The sequence below is a fragment of the Sebastes fasciatus genome, chromosome 11 (assembly GCF_043250625.1).
Source record: "Sebastes fasciatus isolate fSebFas1 chromosome 11, fSebFas1.pri, whole genome shotgun sequence".
Taxonomy (NCBI): Eukaryota; Metazoa; Chordata; class Actinopteri; order Perciformes; family Sebastidae; genus Sebastes; species Sebastes fasciatus.
This window is the reverse complement of record NC_133805.1, coordinates 23,762,723-23,780,366: the sequence shown is the minus strand read 5'-3', so window position 1 is coordinate 23,780,366 and position 17,644 is coordinate 23,762,723. Positions and strand designations below refer to the sequence as shown.

Sequence of the window (17,644 nt, the reverse complement as noted above, 5' to 3'; positions counted from 1 at the left end):
ATCTACTTTGTTATTTAACTTTGTCACTAATAAATGAAGGAATGGGAGCAACTGCAAAATGGCAAAAATCCAGTGTTAGTGATGAGTATGACAGGCAGGCACATGCAGATATATTAACCAGCAGTCGCATATAAACACATGTGCCACTTGCATTCATGAAACTCAAGATATACATGAAATGGAGAAGATATTTGGGCAGCCAACTTTATCAGGAGAAAGTCTTAGAGACATATTTATAAAGTAACTGAGAATAACGATCACAGATTATTGGTGAGGAAAAGGAAAAGTGATGAAAGTGAACATGATTCGTGAACAAAGATGAGTAAAGAGGATCTCAGCAGAGGGCTGCAGGTCATGAGCGTGAATGTGTTGAACTCTCATTCTCAGTGATAATTCCTCAGATAAATAAATGTTTAAAAATAGCTGGGAGGAAGGAGCAGAAGGAGAGAGTATGGCTCGGATGCTACAGGCAAAGTGAATAATGGAAATGAGTTGTGAGGACACTCACAGATGGCGGCCTTCACAATCACAGCCTCAGAATTGGTGGAGCTCTGGCTGTATCCAGCAGCATTGACCGCCTTCACCCTGAACACGCAGTTTGTGCCGGTAGTCAGGCCGTGGCACACAAACCTGAAAACAGCACAGACAAAAGTGCAAAGAGTCATATTATATGTACACTCTGATTTCATCAACAGTAGGAGGAAGAACTAGTAAGAGCTAACCTTTGTGCCTTAGTGGACAAAAATGTCTGTGTCAGAAAAAATGCCATAAAATTAGATATTAATGTTGTTTTCCACTTTCACTAAATTACATTTTTTAACCAACTTCAGTCGTGATCATCATTCAAATGCTAATTTACTCACATAATGCCACTGTTTTTTATTTAAAAAAATTTAATTATATTCGGTATACTAAATGCTAGGGGGATTTTTTCCCACAGTCTGGGATGTCAATGATTAGCAACAACATTGATTTTGATGCATTTTTATTTTTTTGTGCAGGAAACCAGGAAAATAGCTTGTAGGCCTACTTGCCCCATAGAGCAAACATGAGAAACCTACCTGGTCTGCTTGACAGGTTTGTTGTTGCAAGGCAACCACTCCTCAGTGCCCACCTCGCTATATTCAATATAGTAGCCGACCAGGTGTTTGACTTCCTTAGAGGCCCCCCAGTGGACCACTACTGAGGTGTCGGTGTTCCTGGTGGCCACTGGATTGCCCGGAGCTGAGGGCAAGTCTGTTCAGAAAGAAAGACAGGATGTAAGTAAATAAAGTGAGCAAAGAGGGAATATAATGGATTCGGATCAGACAGAACATAATGCGGGAAGGACCAGCAGTATCTAAACTAACTACTTAAAGAATCCGGCTGGACAATAAACCAGTGATATCATGAATACCAGTACATAATATAAATGCAGGTCTCACCCAGTTTATCTCCGACCGTGATCTCTCCTGTGGATACAGAGGGCTCGCTCACGCCAGCGGAGTTGCAGCAGCGCACGCGGAAGCTGTAGGATCTACCTTCTGCCAGGTCAAACAGGGCAAAGCGGGGAGACTTGACTGGCATGCCAGTGTTCACCCTCTGCCAGGTTTCTGTCCCTGAAATACACTGTGGTCCACAGAGAGACAGGGACATATTAGTAGTGCAGCAGATAACACTGTGCAGCATAAAAAAGGAATAGTAAGAGGGTGCTCAAGCCTCCATTATGATGTCTTCATGTATCAGTACAATAACTTACAAGAGGCCATAGGCCCTTCTTAACCCTTGTGCGTCCCTTTAAAAAAAAGTTGCTCTGATGTCCTTAGAGGACAAAAATGTCTGTGTCAAAAAATGGTCATGAAATTATATATCAATTAGGACTGTCAAAGTTAACGCGTTGATAACGGCATCATACTGGCATCATATTATATATTATGATATATATATATATATCATATTATTATATGTCATATTAGCTTGTCAAGAAGGAGGCTAAATAATGCTCCAAACTTATGCTAAATTTTGGTGAGGAAAAACTGCCGTGGCCATTTTCAAAGGGGTCCCTTTACCTCTGACCTCATGATATGTGACTGAAAATGGGTTCTATGGGTACCAACGAGTCTCCCCTTTACAGACATGCCCACTTTATGATAATAAAATTTGGGGTAAGTCATAGTCAAGTCAGCACACTGACACACAGACACACTGACAGCTGTTGTTGCCTGTGGGGCTTGAGTTTGCCATGTTATGATTTGAGTATATTTTGAGGGTCGTGAGGGTTTCTGGACAATATTTGTCATTGTTTTATGCTGTTAATCAATTTCCAATAATATATATATATATATATATACACATACATTTGCATAAAGCAAGCGTATTTGCCCACTTCCATGTTGATAAGAGTTTTAAATACTAATCATGATTAAATATTTTAATCGATTGACAGCCCTAATCAATATTCATATATATATATATATATTTTTTTTTTCTGTATACTAAATGCAAGGGAGATTTGTTTCCCCAGTCTGATGATGATGAACAGAGAATTGCTCCATAATACAGCAGTAATGCCCCTAGTGGAAACCAGGAGAATAGCATGTATTTGCCCTATAAGGCAGACATGACGAAATGGGTCAATCTGGTGGAAAATAGAAAAAAACTACAATTTTGAAGCCAGGGCTCTAGATTGAAAGCCTGATATAATAGAATGTATACTTTTATGCTGTAATGGCAGTGGGATCAAAAACTGTGGTTTTAATGGGTTTCAATGGGGACATTTTTGTCCTTAAAGATCTGAGTGTCTGTATTTTGGCTACGCGGTTTGTTATAGGCTTATTATAGGAACTGAGATTGAACTTCCAAATTTGAAAAAATAAATAAAATAAAAACTCCATCCTTAACACAGCTAAAATGATCGAAAAATGTAATATGGATCAGGATTAGAGTAGTGGTTCCCAAGCTATTTGGCTTGTGCCTTAAAATGAGGCATTGTGTGCTTGCAAGTGGCAACACCTCGTCACTGGCTGCATGTGTTTCTCCCCACCTTCTCAATGAAATACATGACTCCTTCATGACCCCTCTGGACTGGAGCGTTCCAGGCGAGCACCAAGTAGCTCTTGGTTGCCTCAGTAACCACGACATCAGAGGGTTCTCCAGGGACAACGCCCACTGAGGAGGCAACAGGAAGTCACTTCAAACAGGTGACTTGAACTTAACATTCACTTAGGCTGGTTATAATTTGAAAAAATGTCAATACTGATACCAAAACAATAATATTTCAATACCTGATTAAAAGGTTTATGCAAGGTTTTATTTTTTTCCATTTAACAAAACTTAAGGTTCAAATAAACAGTGTCTAATGTCCTCTCATCACAAGCAGCCATACAATAACTTTGCCTGAAGACAACACAGTCTAAAATTATTAAAAACTTTTGTGATTTAGGTCAGGAAAAATCTATTTAAAAATGTTTACATGATTCTACAGACACATTTCAGACAGTAAGGAGAAGGTATTGAGTATAAAATGCCATGTCATTTTTAAACGCTGACACATCTGGGAATTAAAATATCTAATATTATGACACCTAAATGTATTCCTTTCCTTCTATCATCAAAATAACAGAGTTTGAAGCTGTCATACCAGTGGGATCCTCCTCTGTGAACTTGATCATCCCAGTCCAAGGAGCTGAGGGGCCAGCTGTTTGGAAAAATAAAATAAATACATGAAAAAAGCACAGTTGTTGGCTTTGTCACAGTGCGTCAGCAGATCTCTCTGGTGTGACTCTCACCTCTGAGGCGGGCTCTGTCGGAGGGATCCATGGCAACCACAGCCTCAGAGACACGGGACGCACGGCTGACTCCTGCCTGGTTCAAGGCCCGCACCCTGAAGGTGTAAGAGCGCCCCTCCACCAGTCCTGTGACGGGGAAGCGGGCGTACTTCACCGGTTCGTCGTTACACTGAGCCCAGTGGTGAGTGCCCACCTCGCACCTGCACAGAAAACACATCAATTAGATTTGTGAACACCACAAGACACATCCACAGTTATTAATTGACAGCTACAGCAGGCAGGTAGGAATATACACTGTTAAGAATTTCCCAGTAAAATAACGGTAAAGAACTGGCAGCAGGGTTGCCTTTATATTACTGTAAAATTAACATCATTATACTGTCGCTGAAATTTACAGTTTTGTAATGTTTTCTTTTTTAAAAAATTAATTTCACAGTATTTTACAGTTAATTTACTGTTTAAAGATACATTATATAGCTTTTTTCACCTTTCTTTTACATAATCTTACTGATTTGTTTTAATTCACTATTTAGGTTGTATTTTTTACATACATTTTAATAAACATTATTTTTTGCCTAGATGAATAGACTTAGCAGGTTACAGACATAGGAATAGTCACACTAAATACAATTAAAGGCACTTGTTAGGAAAAAGGCTATAATAGACTTGTTGACACATTTTTCCAAAAATGTCTGTCTATAGCTGGCTACAAGCACAGAATGCAAACCAGAACAACATGTGAGTGAAGAACAGAGCTAATTCACTGATTTTACAATCATGTACAATGTACAAGCCTCACATGAGCAGATCAGGTCCCAGAATTAAAACAATACTGCATGAAACTGTTACTGATGATACTTTAGACAGTTGATCAGCAGTAAAGTGCTGTTTTTTAAGAATGCATTATAGTTCAGTTAAAAAACGGCCTATGAGCGTAATTTAACAGGTTTTATTTTGTATTAACAGTAAAGCACTGTTTTTAGCAATAACAGGTTAATACTGTTGAAATCCTGCTGTAAATGAACAACAATTGTTCACAGTGTACAGTATGTGGGTGTTTTAGTTATCTGTCAAGATGGCAGTTTGGTGGAAATATAGGAGGAATTTGGGCGACTGCCTGCAGAATGAGTTATTCTACACAGAAACGCATAAATAAGACCAGTTTTACTGTTTATCCTGCATGTAGGATTGTATCATGGCCACTGGATACTCAGATGAAATAATAATTTCTCTCTCTTTTTCTTGGCGTGATAAAAGACAGAGTGAGCTGGCCAACCTGTCGATGTAGTATCCCAGGATGGAGCTGCTGCCCTCCACCGCTGGCTGCTTCCAGGTCACCACCACATAGTCCTTGTTGGCATCATGACAGCGCACATCCAGGGGGGCCACGGGAACCCCCTCCACCTCCAAATCGGCATCTGGTAGAGCAAGACGCACATATCCAAGAACACACTTGTGAGTAGTGCTGTTTCTAAATCAGGCTGATCTCTATTACATACTCAGTTTCCATGTTCTGACCTACTTTACAGTACAGCAGCACTGTAGCTATGATAGATTAGTTTATATCTTGGTAACATTAAAGGGGACTCTGAAGAGTCCCTGTTATGCATAAACCTGCTGATTGTTATTCCAGATCACACTCTCTGGGCCGACTTCTCTGACATGCGGACAGATATAGAAGCAGCATTCCTCAGAGGAAACCAAACTCCTCAGAGAGAGCGTTGTGTCACTTAAAGACACAGTAGAACTGAATGGCTCCCTACCAGGTCTGTGTGTGCAGTAATCTGAAATATGTTTCTTTACTTTGCACATAACGCTGTAGTTCATAACTGTGCAATTTCAGCACAGACTTAATCATAGATTCATTCAAATTTCAATGTAATACAAAGCTAAAAAGCTAAATTTCAAGAGTCCCTCTTTTTGCAAATAAATCAAAAGCTTCGGTTGAAATATCCATTTACTGTCGGGCACCTCACCTCTGACAAACACATAGGCAGAGTAGCTGTTAAAGCCAGATTTGGTGTTGACACGCAGGGTGTACATGCCCTCATCCTCCTTGTTGAGGTGGACGAGTGTGAGTGAGGCTCGATCCCCAGACCAGTGGGTGTGTACCCATTTAGAGTTCTTCAAGGCGACAGCTGATGGGAGAAGTCAAACACAAAAGATGATACATATAGTGGATTAATTATAAAGGTAATATGCAGTATTTATAAAGGAAACCCACTATTTCTGTTATTTTCTACTCACAGTCTCTGTACCACACGACATCAGGCTGGTATTTTTTCACAGTGGGATAAACGATGACAGTGCAGCCCAGACTCAATGTCTCGCCTTCACAGCCAAAAGCCACTTCGAATTTGTCAAGGATGGTTGATTCAAAGGTGACACCATACTCAGCACAGAAACCATCTGCAGAGAAAACAATAAAGATATTAAAAACACTACTGTTAAAACATTAAACCTGCATTAATTGACACAACATATTATGACGTTATTACTTTATGGTAAACATGTTTTTTTTTTACACATCCAGCAGAGATAATCATTCAAAGGAAGTTGTTTTTGCATACTTGATGAATGTAAGTCCCACATTTACCCTCCTTCTAGTTCAGCTTTTGGTCTCCACCAACTCCCAAGTAAAAATATCCACCCGATTTGACTGTTTTCAGCTCATTAAATAGCCGTTATCAGTCGTTTTAAGCCTTATACGTGTGTGTCAGTAAGGGGCCTGCTACGCCTACTACGTTGTAAAAGTGAGAGCGAAACTTAGAAGCAACATGTTATAATACGTAGAATTGCATGAAACGTTACGTTTTGAACACAAACAAAACAGCTTGTTTAGGTTTACGCAAAAAAAACCCACTTAGATTGTGTTTCATCTTACAATAACTACGATTGAAAAGTGAAAGTGAAACTTATGGTTGTGAATTTAAGGTCCCATACATCGCCCCGACCTTCACGCCGTCTACACTACAGCCCTGGACTTCCGCTTTTGCTCCTGTCATATTGTCGCTGTTGTCTTCTTTTATTCCTTCTTTGGGTGATTGCCCAAGTGAATAGATGATAAAACACACTAATGGGTGTAGTAGGCCCCTACTGACCCACATCTACGGGAGCTTATAACCACTGATAACGCCCATTTAATTCCCCTATAACAATCTAATTGTCTGAAATATCTGTCTCTTTAGCTACGACAGTAAATGCTAAACTGTGTTCAGCTGCTGGCCGCAAACTTTGTCCGTCTGCCGTTTGATGTTGAGCAGGTACTGTACAGTGGATTTTTAGAGCTTGTTTGCTAAAAACAGATGCGTGCCATGGCACTCTGCAGAGCTGAGGGGGACTGGAATTTGTAACTATGAGCATTACACATGTTTCCATTTAATTGTTTATATAAAAAATTTGATTAGTGCGGCTTTAACTTCTACTTGCATTATTTTATGTCTTATTTAGAGAACTTTTAATTACCCTGTGTATGTGAATATTAATATACAAATTAAGTTGCCTTGCTTTAATTAAAAATTATATTTATTTAAAGGTGACCTATCATGAAAAACTCACTTTCTCAGTGCTTTTTCACATACATTTGGGTATCTGGAGTGCCTACCAACCCACAAACTGTGAAAAAAGACAACCCACTCAGGTTTTTGTGGGATGCCTAGATCAGAAAACATGTGATTCAACAAGCCATTCAAATTTGGCTCCTCTTCTTATGTCACGTGCAGGCTCATTAGAATATACCGCCCACAGCTTGAGAACTACCTTTACAAAGATGCACCATATTTTTCTCACAAGCCAATCAGAGCAGACTGGACTTTTTCAGGAGGGGAGCTTAAAGAAAGAGATGCTAAAATGGTGCGTTTCAGACAGAGGGTGAATACAGGTTCAGTAAGACAGTATGAGAAAATAAAGTGTTTTTTTTTTTTAACATTAAAGCATATAAACATTTTCTAGTGGAAACCCAAAATACAAGTATGAACCTGAAAATGAGCATGATATGTCCCCTTTAAAGTGACTCACGTGGTTTAGGAGCGAGTGGGCCTACTTCCTCGCCCTCTTGGTACCCTGCGGAGAAACATATCGTTCAGTTACCTTGTTGTATCAGCAGCAAGAGATTTCAGTGATACACATTTGACAATAGTAAAATATGTTAGGCACAGAAATCATTTTCCATTTAAACATGAGATTTAGGACTTTCCTGCAGCCTAAAACCAGATCCTGACTAGACACAACTGTGGGACATGTGTTAATTTAAACCTCTACTTTAACCTTTGACCTCTAACCGGAGGAGACAGTAGCAGCTGGAGAGAAGACAGACGACCTACTTTTGACAACAACAGTAGCCACATAGGAAGCTTCCCCTTTCACATTCAGGGCAGAGGCGTGATACTGAGCGGTGTCGATGAAATCACAGCTGAAAACAAAACAAGACATGAACTACCGCCGGCATCTCATTTGCGTTTATCACTCACGCAGAATATTTCCAACATAAAGCATTCAGTTTGGGGGTAATGTGCATTATTTGGGTACATCTCATTAATTCTAACTTTGAGCTTAATGATTACCTACTTCTTGATCTCCAGGGAGTGCATGTTGTAATTGCTCTCGACTGTGTACTTGTCGGGGTGGGCCTTGGCATCAATGAGCACATTGTTTTTGTACCTTGAAGACAGCAGAAAGACAGCTGGTTTATTTTTACAGAGTGTGCGTGTGTGTGTTCATGTTGCGATGGTGAAAAATAGCTTTGGCTGATGACGAGAGCTTTGGATGGAAACTTCTCTATGACACAGACATGACTGATCGCCTCTCATCATCTTGCGTCTTTTTCCTGTGACTCAGAGAAGGTGGGGACCGGTGAACTTGGATCTTACCAGGTGATCCTGGGTTTAGGCCATCCAGCCACAGTGCAGTGCAGCTTGACAGTCTTGCCCTCCCAGACAGTCTGTCCACGGGGCTTGATGATAAACTCTGGAAGGTGCATCAGGCTGTCTGGATTCATTTTCTTGCGGAACTCTGACCACTCCTCCATCTATAGCCAGAGAGACAAGCCAGATAAAGCTCATGAGTAGGCTTCGTGTGAGAGACTTGATTATTTGAAAATGCAACTTTTTAAAATAAAGGAATGAAAAGGATTTACCGTCCTGCTCATTTCCAGGCGTTGGGCGGATTCCCTGATGTGCGTTGTTCTGGTTCTCTTCTCCACTTTAATGTCCACAGACTCACTGGCCTCCCTGACAAACAGGTTCCTCATGGCCACATAGTTAATCCCCTCCTCCATAACCTCCTCGTCCTGGGCCTCCATCAGGTCACGAACAACATCATGACTGGCGCACAACAAACCACCAACATGTCAGAGCAGTTTAGACTTACAGTCAGATAGGAAATCATCTCATTTAGTGTCATTAAAGGGGCTTTATGTAAGGATCAGAAATTGCTTGTCAACAGGGACACCTGTGGACGTTAAGTCAACGTCAGTAAGCGTCCTGTTGCTTGTGCTCGCACTATATAGACGCGAGTGAGCATCGGTCAAAACAGTGAGGCGACACACACGAGACTGAATGTGATTGAGAGGCATCATGTTGATTAACGTTAGCAACATTAGCCAGCTAAAACCACAATATCACTATATGTTGTGGACTCCATTTCTAACTGAACGTTAGCTATGGTTGCACACTGTTAGCACCGAGGCGGAGCTGAAAATAAAGGCTCTCGTGAGCGGGCATGACGTCACATCTGACTTACATACAGTCCCTTTAACTGCAGTAAAAATCATAAATGTTCATCATCAGTGGTATTGATTATTTTGCATTCAAGAATATCAATCAATTGTGTTTTGCAGTGTCCTCACTCACTTGGCTCTAAATATGGGAATGACATAGCCGATAACTTCCTTGTCCGTGTCCATCGCCAGGTAGGTGCGTTTGGCTCTCTTGGGTAGAGGGCTCAGTTTGAGCGCCTTCTGCACATTCTCTGTCTTCACAGTGGTCTTCAGGCTTAGAGGTGAGAGAGAGAGAGAGAGAGAGAGAGAGAGAGAGAGAGAGAGAGAGAGAGAGTCACATCACTTAGCACTACAAACACCAGCATACATAATAAGGTATTTCCAAATAAAGTTTATGGTGTGTTCTTTTCTACATAAAAACCACATTGTTAAAAGATAAAGCTACTGATATTCTATGTTTTTCTCATTATGAATAAATACTATGATTGCCATCAGTTAATTAATCCTACTACTAGTATTGTCTGTGTAGCCAAAGTCTGATGTAGCGTATTCCTCTGTGCCATAGACTTCCATTGTTGCATAAAAACTATTAAAAGCTGTTGCACTGGGTGATATGTTTCATTACTGCCATGAACATGGGCACTGTAGTTTATTTGGAGTCAATCCTACATACACAGTTCTGCTGCTATAATATTAACGCATATTAATCTATAGCTGAAAAACAGTCCCCAAGAAATACACTATTTATTCCTAAAGCTACAGTTAGTAACGTTTTCAGCATATTGCTCAAACTGTCACTACTGCATATCCTGATGGCAGTGCATGACAGAGATAATCTGGGAAGAAAGAATCAGGTTCCTCTGCCTCCTCCTAGTGCTTCTAATGGCATTTGCAAGATTTCACCACGCCCGAACAAAAACAACCAATCAAAGCCGAGCAGTCTCTAACGCAGCTGTCAATCACTGCTCACAAAGCTCATGAACTCCGATCAAACGGTCCAACCAGGCAGCGCTGATCAAATATGAATCAAGATTATGTTACTGTAAGGCCTGGTGTACTGTTTAGCAGTACAGTAACAGAATCTTGAATCTGATTTGATCAGCGCTGCCTGGTTTGACCGTTTGATCGGAGTTCACGAATTTCGTGAGCAGTGATTGATCGCTGTTATGCTCGGCTCTGATTGGTTGTTTTCCTTCGGGCGCGGTGGAAACTTGCAAATGCCATCAGGAGCACCGGAGGACACAGAGGAACCTGTTTTTTTCACAGATTATCTGTCTCATTCATTACTGTCGGGATATATTCACAGTTGCAGCAAATATGACAAATAGTTATTTTTTTTATAAAAGTTACCTACTGAACCTTTAGATAGCATTTGCTACAAACCACAATGCCCAGATGTTTTAGAGATTACTGAGCCTTTTTTTTTTTATTCAAACAATGTATTTGTGGCCCATTTCAAAGATTTACATCTTAAGTAGTAACAAATAGGCTGAGGGCTTAGGGGCCGTACACACGGACTGATATGTTTTTGGTTTTGGTCATTGGTCGACATTAAAGGTCTTATTGATAACATTTTTATGTAGACCAATATTTAAAAAAAAAAAAATACATCCACAGAGCTTTTAGAAAGGTGACGAATAAAAGTATGGCTTTTCCTGAAAAATTATTATGACTGTAAATTAATCATTTTAACAATTTTGTCGGGTCCAAAATGAATGTTTTTTTTTTTTATCTCTGTGGAAGATATCTGACGTTTGGTTCGCACTTCTAACAAGGCTTGTGAGCCAATAGTAAAACAACGTGGTATCATGTGGTATCTCTGGGTCGTCGGTTAGTGTGGAAAAAAAACAGATAAATGCCTGAATTTAATGGTAAGTGCCTGGCAACGACTTGTTGTGAAGTAAATGCAATTGAATGGGGGAGGTAGAATGCGACATCTAGAGGCTGAATGTTATCAATGTTATCAATAGCACCTTTAAAATACTGTCAGTGTTATCCTTTGATTGAATATACCTGCCCGTAACTAACTTATTTGTATTGCTGGCAGTCTATGTGGATAAGTGCTACAAAATAAATTCAGATACTGATTACTAACTATTTAGCTGATTTGGTTCTAATTAATTAAAGTTGAACATTATTTGAATTGTAAAAAGAGGACAAACAACATTACACACTTGCGTGTAGTTAATTGAACTAATAGCAGACCAAGTAAATTAAATGTAACTTCTACAGTATGTGCATTTGTTCATAATGACAAAAAAATTGATAAAAGACACCTAAAAGAAATAATGCAAAACTGCAAAAATACTCAACATGAACCATACTGCCCCTTTGCATTCATAAAACGTCAGTACTACTAGTTATATAAAGACAGAAATTATTCAGAAATAAAAGATGTATTTCTGTCCATCCACAGGGACCCTGACTGACCCATATTACACTCTGACTCATTTACCTAACAGCCTCTCAGGTCTCCCTTTTGTCAGCTGGGTTTATAAATGGAGCCGAAACTGGTGGATATGCAGCAGGGCGGGAAAGGTTCATTTAAAGCCCCGCTCTCACTCATAATCGCTTCCATGTCTGTCCTAGTCTATCCATCGGGCCTATAGAGAAGCAGCAGCATAACGTGGCTTTGATAAACTCTATTCCATACTTGCGAGGTGGGATCAAGTCGAAGTAAGGGGCTGAACGCACAGCAGAGAGCGACAGATGGAGAGAGTCTCCGCCGTGTCAAGAAGTTATTTATACTGCTGACTCACCAGGTGTCTTTGGTTCAGTGTGTAAGAAAGTCAAAGGTATAAAAAGTTTTACTGCTGATAAAAGCAGTCTGGAGAGCTGCAGTATGTGTCAATCTTAAGATTTAAATAATAAAAGTACCAATTGGATTATGCAATCAATTATTTCTTACAGAAACCAGGTGTAGGACTAGTTACAAATCTTTAAAGCTGCAGTAGGCAGAATGTTTTTGGCATCGTTGGGCATCAATTCCATAATAACCTTTCAGCATATTGTAATTCAAGTGTTCTGAGAGAAAACTAGACTTCTGCACCTCCTCATGGCTCTGTTTTCAGGCTTTAAAAAATCTAGCCAGTGACAGGAGACTTTGACCAATCACAGGTCATTTTAGAGAGAGAGTGTTTCTATTGGCTGTTCAGTAACAGAGTATTGATTCATATTTGATCAGCGCTGCCTAGTTTGACCATTTGATCGGAGTTTGCGAGTGATTGACAACCGGCTCATAGAGGGCAGGCTCCAGCTCGGCTTTGATTGGTTGTTTTCCTCCAGTCTGGGAAATCTTGCAGATGCCATTAGGAGCACCAGAGGACACCGGAGGACACCGGAGGACACCGGAGGACACAGAGGCACATGATTTTTTCCGATTACCTGTCTCATTCACTACTGTCAGGATATAGTGACCGTTTTATAAAAATAACATTTTTTAAAATCATATTTGCTCCAATTCTACCCACTGCTTCTTTAAGGAAAATAACAATGACTAGTCAAATTGACTAGTAAATGTGGATACTGGTCCAAGAGCTATCAACTATTAAACGTCCATAGAAACAACCATTTACAATTTCATGACACACAGTGTCTTTACAGTTGGCCTAATGGCAACGTGTCACGTCCTGCATACAGAAATAGCTTGGCTGTCCACGAATATATCTGGCAGCATTCACTACAGCTGAGATTCCTTCCCTGACCCCATTTAGAAACGTGCCACCGAACCCTGCAGCCTGAAGGACAAAGAGTTACTGATACCATACTGTACATATATATGAATCTAAGGTGATGTGTTTATACTAGACTTTACTTTGATCAATCACATAGAAGTGAAATTAAATGAATATCGGACTAAACATTACGCACACCCCTGTATAATTACAAGTTTAATACCTCTGTTATAATGACGTGTCCTTGATTTTGCATGTTTATTCCTGCAGCAGATCTGTGGTATAAAGTCAAGGTTAGAAAAAGTAAGGAAATCTACATCTCTCAATAACTAATTATTTCTAATATTGATGAATCTGCCAACTATTTCTTCAAAATAATCAATCAACGTTTTGGTCTCTAAAATATCATAAAGCAGTGATAGTGAAAAATGCATGGTACAATTTCCATGTTGACATCTTCAAATTACTTATTTTGTCCAATCAAAGCCAAAGATATTTAATTTAATATCATAGAAAACAAACAACCAAACAAGCCTACGATCAATTCATTATAAAAATAGTTGCTGATTAACGTTGTTGATCAATAAACTAATTGTTTCAGCTCTATCTTATATCTTATATTGTCTTTGTGTATTCTCTAGGGTTTGTATTACCGTATTTTAAATATAATGTGCTCTTTCTGTCAAATACATGAGCACGATACTATTGCTGCGTAGATGAAATAGTTACCAACTTGAGACTTGGACTAGACTCAGTAACAAAAATGAACACTTCATCCTTGACTTGGACTTGACCACTTTGAGGTCTGACTTACTTAAAACTTGATTCCCTAAAAACAAAGAGACCATAGACTGTTACTGCCTTCAAATGGTGTCGTGTTTACTGTGTTCACTAGAAGAGCCCATATGAACGCCCCCCTCTTGTGGTATTCACGACCTCGTAAGTGGAAAGTTTCTGAAAGCTCAGAGTTCACGAGTTGTGACGTGTTTGTTGACGTTGTCAGAAATGGCGGAGGCCATGGAAGTTCATTATTCGGTGCATAATAAGTTAATTTATTGTAATTTTAGTCGTATATTGTTTTTCTTCGTAATTTTATAATATGTTCATCTTTTTCCTCTGTCATTATGCCTTTGCATTTCCTACATTATGTTACCCACTTGCTATCTTACTAAACTGTTAGACTCTGTGGCTTCTAGACGCCGACAGTAACATTAATATTGCCGTTGCTTAGCAGCGGTGTTCTCACGACTTAACCACTTGAACGCCAAGCATATTGTGTTCACGACTTCCCATCTTATAAACACGAGTTTCATTTGAAGGCACCATAGGAAGTGGACGTAGTTACCGTGATGTCACCCATTGGATTGTGGACTGCCGTTTTGAAGCCTTTGAAGGCCGTCGCTGTCTTGTTTTTTTTGCAACCGGAAGTGACACGATAGGGTGGAGCTTAGTAACCGAATGTTAAATGAGACATTTTTAGGCAACCATAAAGGTTATAATCAACTTTCTTGAACTGAAAACACACTGTGAAAGGGTTAAAGTTCTGAGACAAAAACACAGACAACTCCTAAACCGGACAACGCCGTGACTTGTCAATCACAAGGTAGCCACGCCCTAAAGCATGGTCTATTTTACTTTTAATGGTAAACAATGAAATTGTATACTTGTGTAATTGAATATTCAATGAAATTACTTGCTTGAAGCTTTGTAAATTACCAGAGCTTTGAAAGAAAAAATATACTGGTATTGGTCAGCATTCAGAGACCTGAGAGACTTGTATCTTGATTTGTAATTTGCTTATAAAGACCTGGGACTTGACTTGAACTGTGGCCCAAAAGACTTAAAAATGGGCCTCAAGGAGAACAATATGTGTTCATACAAAAATACAAACCCTGACACGACTAAAAGTACAGGCAGATGAAGACCAGCACAGAGACAGCACCTGCTCTACATAAAAACACACTTTGTGCAGCATGTTTTTAATACACTTCAGATACCAAAGTACAGTGTTGAATATTTGAAAGAGGTCTGCTTGAATGCGTTCACCACTACCGAGGTTATGGAAGCGGCAGGCTGCATTGAGAGAACCCATTTATATTTTCACTATTTTCCATCATCAACCATCTAATAAGTATTTTGGATCTCACTGTGCTCTTACCGACGGCTGGAGCTGGAGGTCTTGACAGTGGAGAACGACTGCTTGCTGACAGACGACTGCTTGCTCACAGACGACTGCTTGCTCACAGACGACTGCTTGCTCACAGACGACTGCTTGCTCATAGACGACTTGGAGCTCATCATAGCGCAGCTGCTCTCATGGTGGTGCTGCTGCTGTTCCTGCTGCTGCTGATGATGCTGCTGCAGCTTCTGCGTCACTTGTAATGATGCTGACATCCTGAGGGCCACTCTGCCAACTTATATGTTGACTGCTCTTCACTTTACCAGCCCTGTAAATCAATCTCATTGTTATCATTGCAAATTGATTTCTTAATTGGGGTTAGTTTAGGAGGAGGCAGGAGATGGTGATTAGGTATTAGAGATGGTGAAGTTGTTCAGATGGCAGATCTACTTCTACTGTGTTAAATGAAGCAGTAGCAGGTAATATATAAACTGTTTTAAAACGCTCTACTTCTTAGTTTTGTGTCTTTAAAGATTACATGAGAAGGCAATTACATCACCTCCACAGGTGTAATTATAAAGGGGATTAACTTGTGATGAACTGGAAAACAAAGCGTGGTTTGTTGTAATCTAGGGCTGCAACTAACGATTATTTTCGTTGTCAATTAATCTGTTGATTATTTTTTTTCGATTTAATCCATTAGTCGTTTGGTCAATAAAATGGTGAAAAATGTTGATCAGTGTTTCCCAAAGCCCAAGATGACGTCCTCAAATGTCTTGTTTTGACCACGACTCAAAGGTATTCAGTTTACTGTTGTAAAGGAGTAAAGAAACCAGAAAATATTCACATTTAAGAAGCTGGAATCAGAGAATTTTGACTTTTATTTCTTAAAAAATGACTGAAAACGATTATCAAAATAGCTGGCGATTAATTTAATAGTTGACAATTAATTGATTCATTTTTCCAGCAGTATCCAATATTCACATTTGAAAGTGAATTTGTGGAATTTTTGCTCTTAAAGATGACTTAAATTAATTAACAAGATTGTTCCGGATACATTTTCTATGGATTCACCAACCAGTCAATTCACGAATCATTCCAGCTCTGGTAGGTATACTGCTCAGGTTATACAGCTTGAAAACATGAGCAGCTCCCACTGGGCATACTAGGCCGATCATCATGTGACCACAGATCAATCAGCTAACATCTGCAGTTTATAATAATAATAGACTTAAAAAATGATTTTCTGATGGTTATGTCCTTTAACAACACCTACAACAGGCTACTGTGTGACTCTGTATTTGTAAAGAGATACAAACAGTAAACTGGACTGTAAGAAATGAGGGCACAGAGTGCACACCGCAAGCAAACCTTTAAGGTTAAAGTGAATGTTAAAGGAATAGATTAGCTCTACTTTCAGGGTGAAATGTCACTTTTAAATGACACATGCAGTCTAATCTACAAAGACACTTTAGCTTAAAAAAATTAACACAACCTTGTTAGTATGAGGGACAATAAAAAATATCTGAATTAAAATACATTAAACCAAACAAATCAACAAAGATGTCAAAAGAAGGCCTTACTGGTTCTTTTAAAAGACATACACTAGAATAACAGTTCCTCCGTATTAGTGGTATACTTAATAATAAAGAAGATATACATATTACTCACCACAACTAAGAATCCACCAATCCACAATGGTTGAAAATAAGAGAAATGGCTATTCCAAAAGTAACTAAACTAAGTCCAGATAGGGGCAAGCAGCAGGGAGAGGGGCAGTGGACAGGACGGTAGTCCACTGAACAAAAATAATGCTGCCACTCGGCAGAATGCACAAGACACCGTCAGGACCTTTTAAGGCTGGGTCAACTTTAAATTTAGACCATGAGACTGTGAGAAGACCCAGCAGAGGCTCCTCAGATCTCCTGGCCCTCCGCTGTGTGCTGTACTTACAGTTAGATAGGTCTCCAGGCTGATCGTTGGTCTAGTAAATCAATAGAAGTTGATAGAAGAAACACTGCAGTAGGCTACTTAAAGCAGCAGCGGGTAGAAATGGAGCAACTATGATTAGAAAAAGCTATTTTTATAAAACGGTCACTACATCCTGACAGTAGTTCAAAAAAGAAAAAATCATGTGCCTCTTTGTCCTCCAGTGTTTAGCTGTAAATTGAGAAAAGTTTGTGATCCTGCAGCCATTTTGAAATCAGTTGAAGAAATACCAAGCACCGCCCACCAGACGGAGCACAGCCAATAGGAACGCTCTAAATCGCCAAAGTCTACCGTCACGGGCTAGATTTTGTAAAAGCTTACAACAGAGCCATGAGGAAGAGCAGAAGTCTAGTTTTCTCTCAGAACACTTGAATTACAA

The 17,644-nt window shown here is 39.6% G+C and overlaps 1 protein-coding gene across 3 annotated transcripts in view; it reads right to left on the bottom strand.

The window, feature by feature from the left end:
• myom1a (myomesin 1a (skelemin)) overlaps nucleotides 1-17,644 on the bottom strand; it is a 33,811-nt gene that overhangs the window by 16,019 nt on the left and 148 nt on the right. For 2 of the 3 annotated variants that reach the window (XM_074651666.1, XM_074651668.1), the window contains exons 1-17: nucleotides 16,948-17,085; nucleotides 15,316-15,604; nucleotides 9,617-9,757; nucleotides 8,902-9,088; nucleotides 8,636-8,793; nucleotides 8,334-8,426; nucleotides 8,090-8,178; nucleotides 7,785-7,829; nucleotides 6,015-6,176; nucleotides 5,744-5,905; nucleotides 5,044-5,185; nucleotides 3,768-3,967; nucleotides 3,620-3,676; nucleotides 3,023-3,147; nucleotides 1,425-1,608; nucleotides 1,062-1,236; nucleotides 509-630 (exon numbers count right to left, since the gene is read on the bottom strand). In XM_074651666.1, coding sequence (XP_074507767.1) covers nucleotides 509-630; nucleotides 1,062-1,236; nucleotides 1,425-1,608; nucleotides 3,023-3,147; nucleotides 3,620-3,676; nucleotides 3,768-3,967; nucleotides 5,044-5,185; nucleotides 5,744-5,905; nucleotides 6,015-6,176; nucleotides 7,785-7,829; nucleotides 8,090-8,178; nucleotides 8,334-8,426; nucleotides 8,636-8,793; nucleotides 8,902-9,088; nucleotides 9,617-9,757; nucleotides 15,316-15,551 — 2,278 coding nt within the window. In that variant the 5' untranslated portion in view covers nucleotides 15,552-15,604; nucleotides 16,948-17,085. Of the gene's footprint in view, nucleotides 1-508; nucleotides 631-1,061; nucleotides 1,237-1,424; nucleotides 1,609-3,022; nucleotides 3,148-3,619; nucleotides 3,677-3,767; nucleotides 3,968-5,043; nucleotides 5,186-5,743; nucleotides 5,906-6,014; nucleotides 6,177-7,784; nucleotides 7,830-8,089; nucleotides 8,179-8,333; nucleotides 8,427-8,635; nucleotides 8,794-8,901; nucleotides 9,089-9,616; nucleotides 9,758-15,315; nucleotides 15,605-16,947; nucleotides 17,086-17,644 lie in introns of those variants that run through there. The other variant, XM_074651667.1, reaches the window with a different exon arrangement.